General features: G+C 42.3%; 1 protein-coding gene across 1 annotated transcript; it reads right to left on the reverse strand.

Annotated features, from left to right (window-relative positions):
• Positions 1–840: 840 nt before the first annotated feature.
• naa35 (N-alpha-acetyltransferase 35, NatC auxiliary subunit) lies at positions 841–10,882 on the reverse strand. Its single transcript, XM_079745817.1, has 23 exons — positions 10,830–10,882; positions 10,080–10,209; positions 9,895–9,928; positions 9,634–9,748; positions 9,407–9,481; positions 9,084–9,251; positions 8,691–8,757; positions 8,540–8,583; positions 8,389–8,439; positions 8,108–8,191; positions 7,895–8,009; positions 7,405–7,583; positions 6,887–6,946; positions 6,636–6,742; positions 6,264–6,330; positions 5,999–6,097; positions 5,142–5,320; positions 4,782–4,918; positions 4,471–4,538; positions 4,196–4,336; positions 2,114–2,236; positions 1,582–1,662; positions 841–1,461 (listed from the first exon to the last, which is right to left on the reverse strand). Exons 2-23 carry the CDS (start codon positions 10,198–10,200, stop codon positions 1,402–1,404), a joined length of 2,175 nt encoding a protein of 724 aa, XP_079601943.1. The 5' UTR covers positions 10,201–10,209; positions 10,830–10,882; the 3' UTR covers positions 841–1,401.
• Between the last annotated feature and the right edge of the window lie 83 nt (positions 10,883–10,965).

Below are 10,965 nucleotides of genomic sequence, written 5' to 3' on the forward strand. Positions count from 1 at the left end.
GGGACATAGGTGGAGAACTCGTGGTAAAGATGGGCTGTAGCTAGGCTGGTCCAGGTAGAACTGGATGGAAGCTCAGAGCCTAGTCTGTTAGGCCCCCAGCTGGGCAGATAGAATTAAAAAACATAATACTAAATAAGAATGACATTTTTCAGAACCTGAACATGTTGCTCTGAAAACGTTGGGCCCCGGGTCTTGTGCCCTGTGTTCTTGATCCCTAATATATAGTCACGCCTCTGGGGCACACCTTTTGGGAACCACCGTTTTAGATAAGGCTCACTTGACTGTTTTGAACACAAACTCTCTCTCAAATACAGGTGGTAAGAAGAAAAATGAAAAACATCTTTGTGCGAAGACTAAGATAACCAAATGTGAGGCTAAAGACAAAACGCGAGACAATGCAACACCCCTTATGTGTGCTCACAGCCCTGGTGTCCAGTCATGCGAGGTCAGACCATATATAAATATATAATCACATGTCTTTCGATTATGGCAAGCATGCAATAACTTTCCTTTCCGCTTTCAACGTTTGTAGGGTGATGCAGGCTCAGCGATGGTGTACAACAATAAACTGTATGGTATCATCCTCAACAAACGTAAGAACGATTGTACCAACGTATCGGAGATTCTTGATATCTGCTTCTACCTGGACTGGATTACCAAAACCATGCGTGACAATTCGTAATTTAGCTGTAAAAGTCTCTTAGATCCAATGAGATACTCAACAGACATAATAAAATTGTATCTCCCTATGAATTTCCATGTGTTTATTTTAAGCGTAAGTCAAGTAAATTGTGGCATTCAACTGTTTATAAAATATTTACAATCTACTGTTTTCGGGAAGTTGAAATAACAAAAAAGATATCACAAATATCGGAAATCCAAACATATCTTCAGCAGGTTTATTTCACTAAAGTATCACATTAGTTATTTATACACAATAAAAAAAATCTTGGACTCTGTCCTAGCTTTACAGGACAAAGTAAATACTGAAGAACGTAGGCCTAGCTGGACTAGGCTTTGTGCTCAATATTAGCTTAATTTGCCCCAAACCCCAATTGTGTATCCAACCTAAAATAAAAACAAAAACAGTGACTTGATTCTATACGTAACCTTCTACACTTTAGTCTGGATCATTGATGATGGTCTCAAAACAACACACCTTTGCATGAAACACACTAAGCATGCTTTCACCAAAGAAAATTTGAACAAAAACATGCGCACACACCAACAGACACACCTTGGCAAAAATACTGATGTGTACAATACCATAAAGATCGTACTCAAGATTTCAGACTTATGCAGTGTAGTCTGGTTTCAATCGTCTGAACATAGACAGTCTGTCAGGCGCACTTGGTTGAGGATTTGCTGCAAAGTATCGAGTCTTGACAGGGTTCTTCTGAATCAAATGATCTTCACCAAGGGGAAGTATTTGTGGACTGAGAAGTCAAACTCTGGGAGAACCTAAGAAGGAAGATATATTGTCGTTTAGTCGCGACCCTTGTGCCAGCTCACAACACAGCATTACTACATGCATGTCTGACGCAAAAGTGTGGACGTATGTGTTTTTCCAGGATGTGTTACCTTGTTCTCCTTCTTGTGTCCCCCGGCCAAGAGCTTCATGACCACCATGTTGGGTTTGGCCACCTTCAGGATGCGGTTCACCTGTCAGCAGCAAACATCAATAACCAGTTAGCAGTAACAGTATGCGGGTACAATTCAGAAAGCACACTACAGAATACACGCAGACAGGCCAAGACCCTAGATGAAAATATATTACACTATATTATACTGTTGCTTTATTATTGCCAGTATACAATATTAATGTAGGGTTAGGACCCACGTTTCAATCATTGTTATCTTGTATTGTCTCTGGTCATCCTTGATATGGTGGCTCAGTGGTGAGCACTACTGCCTCCCTTAGTGAGTTGCCGGGATCAAAGCCAAGCGATTTCCATTTTGGGTGGTGTGTACACGTTCACGCAAAGACATCCTTCACACCTCCGGTGCTCGTAAATGGCAATTTAATCACTTTGATCTGATGCTAAGTGATTCTACTCTGAGTGACTAAAGACCGGGGCAGAACGGGGGCCTCGTTCCCAGTGTACTTGCGGACCTCTGGGTCTGGCGTGGCGACGTTCTCCAGGATGAGTTTGGCCTGCTGGAAGTGCTTGCTGGCCGCCAGGTAGAGGTCAGAGGATCCCGGTGGAGGGTTGTACTTCTTCAGGTCGGACATCTCCTGGAGAAAGGAGGCATGGTTGGGGACACGTGTTGGATGTGGGCTACTTCAGAGGAGAGCCAGAATCATTGAAATCCACAATCATCCCTGAACATATACAAACATGCCAATGTTTATTCCTCAGTCGATTGGAAACACAGATATGGTTAACATAAATGATATACAGTGGGGCAAAAAAGTATTTAGTCAGCCACCAATTGTGCAAGTTCTCCCACTTAAAAAGATGAGAGAGGCCTGTAATTTTCATCATAGGTATACCTCAGCTATGAGAGACAAAATGAAAAAAAAAAAATCTAGAAAATCACATTGTCTGATTTTTAAAGAATTTATTTGCAAATTATGGTGGAAAATAAGTATTTGGTCAATAACAAAAGGTCATCTCAATACTTTGTTACATGCCCTTTGTTGGCAATGACAGAGGTCAAACGTTTTCTGTAAGTCTTTACAAGGTTTTCACACACTGCTGCTGGTATTTTGGCCCATTCCTCCATGCAGATCTCCTCTAGAGCAGTGATGTTTTTGGGCCTTCGCTGGGCAACACAGACTTTCAACTCCCTCCAAAGATTTTCTATGGGGTTGAGAACTGGAGACTGGCTAGGCCACTCCAGGACCTTGAAATGCTTTTTACGAAGCCACTCCTTCGTTGCCCGGGCGGTGTGTTTGGGGTCATTGTCATGCTGAAAGACCCAGCCACGTTTCATCTTCAGTGCCCTTGCTGATGGAAGGAGGTTTTCACTCAAAATCTCACGATACATGGCCCCATTCATTCTTTCCGTCACAAGGATCAGACGTCCTGGTCCCTTGGCAGAAAAACAGCCCCAAAGCATGATGTTTCCACCCCCATGCTTCACTGTAGGTATGGTGTTCTTTGGTGCAACTCAGCATTCTTTCTCCTCCAAACACGACGAGTTGAGTTTTTACCAAAAAGTTATATTTTGGTTTCATCTGACCATATGACATTCTCCCAATCCTGTTCTGGATCATCCAAATGCTCTCTAGCAAACTTCAAACGGGCCCGGACATGCACTGGCTTTAGCAGGGGGACACGTCTGGCACTGCAGGATTTGAGTCCCTGGCGGCGTAGTGTGTTAGTGATGGCAGCCTTTGTTACTTTGTTCCCAGCTCTCTGGAGGTCATTCACTAGGTCCCCCCGTGTGGTTCTGGGATTTTTGTTCACCGTTCTTGTGATCATTTTGACCCCACAGGGTGAGATCTTGCGTGGAGCCCCAGATCGAGGGAGATTATCAGTGGTCTTGTATGTATTCCATTTCCTAATAATTGCTCCCACAGTTGATTTCTTCACACCAAGCTGCTTACCTATTGCAGATTCAGACTTCCCAGCCTGGTGCAGGTCTACAATTGTGTTTCTGGTGTCCTTTGACAGCTCTTTGGTCTTGGCCATAGTGGAGTTTGGAGTGTGACTGTTTGAGGTTGTGGACAGGTGTCTTTTATACTGATAAGGAGTTCAAACAGGTGCCATTAATACAGGTAACGAGTGGAGGACAGAGGAGCCTCGTAAAGAAGAAGTTACAGGTCTGTGACAGCCAGAAATCTTGCTGGTTTGTAGGTGACCAAATACTTATTTTCCACCATAATTTGCAAATAAATTCTTAAAAAATGTGATTTTTTGGATTATTTTTCTCATTTTGTCTCTCATAGCTGAGGTTAACCTATGATGAAAATAACAGGCCTCTCTCGTCTTTTTAAGTGGGAGAACTTGCACAATTGGTGGCTGACTAAATACTTTTTTGCCCCACTGTAAATGTATAATTAGTAACAAAGTAAACGCTAGACTCATTTGGATGTGGAGTTGCATTTCACACTTTCAAATATTCAATTTGCTAACATTGACAGAGATCATGTAATACATAAACGCTGCCAGCAGATTGTCCATGCTCATTTGTGTATACAGATAAGTGCCTAGTTCACGTGCATACAAGACACGGTGAATAACACTACCTTGAACTGAATGTAGTGCACGGGGGGAGGGGTGACCACGCTGTTGAAGGGGGCGAAGCGGTGCTCGTAGCGAACCTGCTCGCTATCCAACTCAAAGCTGGGTTTGCGCACCTTTCCGTCCATATCCAACGCCACCATGGTCTGGACGCAAAGGAAGCACAGAGAGAGAGTGTCGAATTTTGCTCACATCATGTGGTTCTTCATGTCCCGTGCCTGTGTGTAAATGCAAATGTAAATGTAAATGTAAATGTGTGTGGCAGGAGAGGGGGATGTACCTTGTACATGCCAGCACACATGTTCTGGTAGGCCTGGCTCATGGTTATCTCCCTGCTGAGGGGACGCACTGGCAAGGAAGGACAGAGAGCAGCGCATGGATAATCTTCATTTATGGAAATGGTAAAAAAAAAATATATATATATATATATATATATATATGTATTTTTTTTGGACATTTAGTACACCTTCAATTCTGAGTACAAGAATGCACGTCGCCGCGAATAACGTTCAGAGGCAATGTCAGAGTCAAAGCAATGAATGACACAAGAACAAATACAACAACACGCAGTGGGTCTGTCATCCCGTCTACCTTTCTTCTTCTTCTTGGCCTTCTTGCTGCTGCGCCCTTTCTGCTGCTCCTCCGCAATCCTCTCCTCCGCCATCTGGGAGGAGTCCGCTCGGCTCAGCGTGGACATCAGCCACGCGTACAGGAACTCTGACAGGTACCTGGAGGACCAGCCAAGACACCGGCATTCTCATTCACATCCGGCACCGCTTCGTGGGAACAAATTAGTCCATGTGCCATCCCTTGGCAGCCATTTAAACCAAGTGCAATAACCCTTATTTCAACCAGTGTTGGCGCTGCTGTTCGGCTTAAAATGCACAACCCATGTACGACTATGTCTATCTGTTTGTCTGCATTTGTGTATGCAAATGGGTATGTTCCTACCAGTAGATGTAGTAGTACTCGTGCATGCTGTAGAGCTCCAGTTCAAAGCCACTGAGCAGGTACTGGATCATGATCCTCAGGTTGTGGTAGAGGATCCAGGTGCCCAGACAGGCCAGGTGCTGCCTCTGAGGCTCCAGTTTCATGAGCAGGCCGTGCAGCGCAGCGTCCACCTTCTCCGCCTGCACAAGGAGACGGAGGCAGGGACCACTGTGTGACCTCGGCCATTCTATGAGCACCACGCTAGAAATATTTCCAGATTCATATTGGATATATTGAACCTCTTTTGAATTCCCAGTTTTTAAATCTATAGCTCAGTTTCCCCCGTAGGAACAAGGGTATAAATTAGGTGCCGGGGTATACCCCTAACCTTAATCATTAAAAAGTGAAAGTGGAGTCGGCTTCAACTAAATATAGATTTTCAATTGCATAATTAATTTAGAAATAATTTACGTGGGGGGGGGGGGGGGGAGGTTGTGGAAACACAACTTATTTGTATTACAGTCCTGTACTTTCCATTGTGACACCCTCATTTCCTGTCTGGGATTAATAAAGTACATCTTATCTTAATAAGTGACTGTACGACTCATCTGATTGGATGGAACTTTCCCTTTTCTAACTGCATTTGAAGTCAGGCAAAGCTGCTCGCCATCAATGAAAATGTGCATCCTTTGGTTTCTCTGGTTGAAGTCTCACATGTCCTTGAAACCGCTATCGGTGTATGTGGAGATGTCTGTGTATGTGAGGCACAAAACGTAGAATGTGCTTTGAGAGCCCCTAGTGGTGAGATGCATTATAAAACCGTTTGTGTATTTACAGAGCTTCATGGTAAATTTGAAAGATAAGTGAAAGATGATGACCTCATCCTGCAATGTAGCAAACTCCTCCAGGATGTGGCCCAGCTTGTCTCTCTGCCGAGCACGGTTGTGTCCATGGATCTGAATCAGACTGCAGAAGGGCTACAGACACAACGCATTCACATTTTACCCATCCCTGTCTGGCAAACACCACCTTGCAAAAAAAGTGATTTATAAAAAACGTATGAAGACATTCAGTAACACGAATCAAACAATGACAGAACTGAACATATCATGTGCGCAGTGTATATTATGTAAGCCGCCGTACTCTGGAGCAGTGTGTGACGAAGGAGTCAATGTAGTCTTTGGCCTGGTGGTTGTTGAACAGACAGCACCTGGACATAGGAGCATCAGTAGAAACATCAGACAAAAAAAATGCTGCTATTTGGCCTAAACTTAAAAAATATTTTCAAAGACGCCTGGTGGATACATTTGAAAATGCAGATTCTTTGCTAGTGTAGGCAGGGGAAATGCATGAAAATGAACTCTGAATGGGAAAACACGCTTTTAGGTTGAAAGGGGCAAAAACTTTACATAAAAACAGCATTTTTACATTTGTCCTAAATTAGCTACACGCAAGATGCCTGAAGCAGTTTCTACTGTTGTTATAACCTATATTGAACATAACAGCTCAACTTACTTTGAGGATAGGACAGGTGGACTCACAAAACATCTGAGGGCATCTTTGATCATGTCCTGCATCAAGTGGGTTCCAAACACTTTCTTATTGTCGATCAGGAACGTTGTCTAAAAGCAAAAAACATTTGTTTGTTTTTCATAAACAACAAAACCAATTTATCATGCGTCCGGTAGTAAATCACTATGAATTTTCCCATGTTTAACATGATATAAATGAGCAGGTAAGACACAGCAGACTGTTTTGATTCATACCTGTAGTAGGGACCTGGAGAGAACACAGGGGGATTGCTCACTGAACTCACAGAAGAAGTCCTGGAAGCCACAAATACACCAATCACTTTTAACAGCAACAAGGTCAACCATTATGTTACCGCAATGTGTCAACGTTGGATATATCGGCAACACCTTACAATAAGGGTTCAATAATTAACCATTAATTCAAGTTACTTAATGCAGGGTTTAATGAACACGAATTAACAGTTAACTAAGGGTCTGGTAATCATTCACTAATGGTGTTCATGTTAACTTTGGTACTCATTTATACATTAGTTCACAGGGTTAGGGTTAGGGTCATGACCTTATTGAACATAAACACCACTAGTAAACATGAACGAAGACCATGAAAAGATCAAGACAGACTCACATGGATAAGAGAATATTTATTCCAGATACTTCTATCTTCCCAAAAATATCTCATCTGGGTTTTACTTCGTGAAATAAATTCCTCGGTCAGATCATAATGTGTGGTCGTGTTTCCCATATTTCCTTACCAGGATACCATGGAGGTTGATGGTGTTGATGACGTCACAAACGGTCTTGATGCGCTCTATGAGCTTGCTGAAGTACACCACCATGTCCTCCCTCTTGATGATTTTGGCATAGCGGGGAAAGGTTGGGGGCAGCAATCTCTGGTTGACCAAGGGTTCGAATCCCATCATGATAGGGTGGTCTGGAACAGGCCATACGGGGAGGGGGGGGGGGGGGTTGACAGATAACAATAGTATATCTAGTGTCCATGTGAAGGTGTGTGTGTTTAGCACAGTGTTGAATTTGGGCTCTAGTGTTGAATTTAGAAAGCACCATGTCATTAGGCACGCGTTGCATTTAATATGTAGAATATGAAATGATCAGAAATACATATATTGTATTAACCTTGCTCACCTTGAGTTACTATCTGCTCACTAAATGTAAAGGTTCTGTGTTGACATGTATGTGTGTTATTGCAATGGATATCCTGTGTGTAGCTCATGTGTATGGTACCTCCTTTCGTGGTGTCATTCTGTGACTGGATGCCGTGATGTATACTGCTGTTGATGGCCGATAGTAGGTCAGCAGCCTGAGCCATCAGCTTCTGGGCTTCCCCAACTGAACTGGTCTAAGAGACAGACACAGACACACACACAACACACTTTATGATGGGTAACAATACATTAAATACACAAGTGGTCACAATGTATATGCAATGCAAATTACCTCTTTCTTTGTAAAGGCAATCAGTGCAGTCAACAGCAAGCGAATGAACTTGATTCTGTTGTAAAGGGCCAAATACTGCTGATGCTGGGGAACACACAGCAAGATGTAAAAAACAAACACACATTTAGTCAAGCAGAGTATTCTTACTTATAATGCGTTTAGCTGCAGGAAACTCATTCATTAAGCAATTAATAAATAACAATTTTTTCTGTCATTTGTAAAAGCCACGAAGGACAAACAAAAATCACACTTGATATGTTTGAACAAGATAGGTAGTGTACCTCCGTCTCTATCTCAGCGTTTCGCTGCTCCCCTTGTCGAGTGCGCGTGCTCTGTCGGTTAGAAAATAGCCATGGAGGGAACATTTTAATTAAACTCAGGATCAGCTACATATTAGCCTCAAACTGAACTCTTGAGGAGTTGAAGTGTCACCTTGACTTTTCTCTGTAACTCCTCCTCCACGTCTTTAAGCATACCTAAAAGAACAGAAACATCATTGCTTACACAGTATAAAATTTAAAAAGGCAGATTCCCACATAGTTTAAAACCGTGGCAAAGTAAAAACGATAATCTTATTTCTTACCTGTGACCCGCAGGTCAGTAACATTATTGGCCATCTTGAAGCCATACGTCATGGCCTGGAAGTCCTCCTGAGGTGGAACAATAAATTGAATGGAAAGGCATAAAAAAAGAAGCAGGCTACATACATCTCTAGAAAGCATCTTTGCGCAAACGTATTTGAAATCATGTGTGTCTAAAGAATAAAACCTTCCACCAACGGCTGCAAGATTTCTTCTTGTCTTCTGACAAAAAGATAACAGTGACGACTGCAGGATTTATCTCCAGTTATCACCACCAGGGAAGAATACAGTACCCAACTACTAAACGTACAAAACAATCATATACCTCATAGAGCATATCTTGTGTGCATGATTTTGAACCTGTCGAAGACAAAGAGAGAGCCCTCCCATCCTACCTCCTCGAACACGGCCGCCTTGTTGACCTTCTCCCGGGCGATGTCGCACACCTTGAGGATGCCCAGGGCAAAGGCCTTCAGCGCCGGGTCCTCGATCAGGTCGGGACTGTGCACGTAGAGACAGGTAAACACCGTCTGTGCCAAGGAGTGACCCTCTAGCCATGTAATCTAGACACGCACATGCATGAACGCAGAAACAAAATAAAAACACGTCCATCTTTGAATGTAACATTTAGACGAACTGTGATGTGTAATAAAAGGTGTAATATGAAAACAATTGATGCATGGAAGATTCCATATTTTGTTAAGCCGGTCGATCATACCAGGCAGCAGAAACAGGTGTCTATGATTCCTATGAGCTCAGGAAGACTCAGATCCCTGACCTTGATGGCGTTGTCCTGCAAAGACAAATACTTAAAAAAGGAGCACTGGGAAGCATTCATCTGATGTGTAGTATTGAACATTAAACAATCATCATTTTGAACAGGTCTCGTCTCACTATCATGAAAAAACAACATCCATAATTTTTTGTGAAACTAAAATATGTCACCTTTACAGCCTGTTCAAAGTTGAGAACCTTCCTGTTGACTTGGTTCCCGATCATTCCGGCGTCCATCTTAGGATCCATCATCTCTATGGCAGACATAGCCTCAAAGAGCCCGAACCTGCAACATAAAAGCACATGGGAGTAATGTGCCAAATCATAAAACAGAAGATTTGTTGTCTTCATTTCAAACCCTTTTTTTTTAAATTATATGGTACCATGGTATTAGTAAGACATTTGGAAAAAGCAGTGAGCTGTCATACTCACAGTTTGTCATGAAGAAGCTCTCCAAGATTCAACTCTGCACAGACAAATAGAGTGGAGTTAATTATCAAATGTCTCTCTCACACACACACACACACACACACACACACACACACACACACACACACACACACACACACACACACACACACACACACACACACACACACACACACACACACACACACCTTTGCAAGCTCCCTTGAATTCGTGTGTAACATCAACCCAGTTGACATTATTCCTCATTTTCTCTGGGATCCCCAGTCCCCAGCCTGCATCATCATCATCGACTGACGACTTCATCACCATTGTGACAATCTAGCAAAACACAAAGGGAGGACCACAATAGAATAAAATAAAAACAAGAACAACAACTTCATCCATTATATTATAAACATTTTGAAGTTGGCAACAAAGGATTCACAGAATCCTGTTGTTTAAACACCCTCAAGGTTAGTGGGTAGTGGTACTGAGATCGTTTAAGCCCACAAAGTATTAGGGGAAGGCTGGACATCACAGGTAGGGTTAGGGTCTTATGTTTGCCCATTTATGACTTATTCATCGTGAGGTATACTGGAGCAAGGATCACAATGTTCTGTTGATTGGCATCGTAAATCGTGCCCTAAAAAGGTGGACATTACTACATGAATGCCCACTGGATATTTTTTGTTACTATGTAACTAGCATGATAATGAGGAAGCTATAAATAACACTTATTTTTGCAATTATTAATGGTAACTATAGCGTATTTAATAGTCAAATAGTATAGCATAATAGGCTACAGTGAACTACAATGAGTTATGCAGGTAGAAAACCAGATTATAATACATATCATAAAACATTTGTTTGTATTTGTATTATATCAATTCACAGTCCTTTGGAAATGTGTCTAATGATTACGATTACATGTCATTTTGTATTTTTAAAGGAACACATACCTTGCAGTTTTAGCTAAAAGGAATAGCCCCTTGGACGTTGGGGAGTCCAAGTCGCACTCATTTGACGTCATAGGACGGTATTTACATGGGAAATGTAGTTTTTGTGAGCGTCGCTCACGGTTGTTTGGATTTGCGG

Source organism: Pollachius pollachius, assembly GCF_949987615.1.
Source record: "Pollachius pollachius genome assembly, chromosome: 1".
NCBI lineage: Eukaryota > Metazoa > Chordata > Actinopteri > Gadiformes > Gadidae > Pollachius > Pollachius pollachius.

What these genes read in the sequence shown, in the direction of transcription:
- naa35 (XM_079745817.1), bottom strand. Translation starts at nt 10,200, where the DNA reads ATGGTGATGAAGTCGTCAGTCGATGATGATGATGCAGGCTGGGGACTG. An exon ending in ACTTTGAACAGGCTGTAAAG is followed by an intron (nt 9,482 to 9,633) that starts GTGACATATTTT and finishes TTGTCTTTGCAG; the next exon opens with GACAACGCCATCAAGGTCAG. An exon ending in TCTCCAGGTCCCTACTACAG is followed by an intron (nt 6,743 to 6,886) that starts GTATGAATCAAA and finishes TTTTGCTTTTAG; the next exon opens with ACAACGTTCCTGATCGACAA.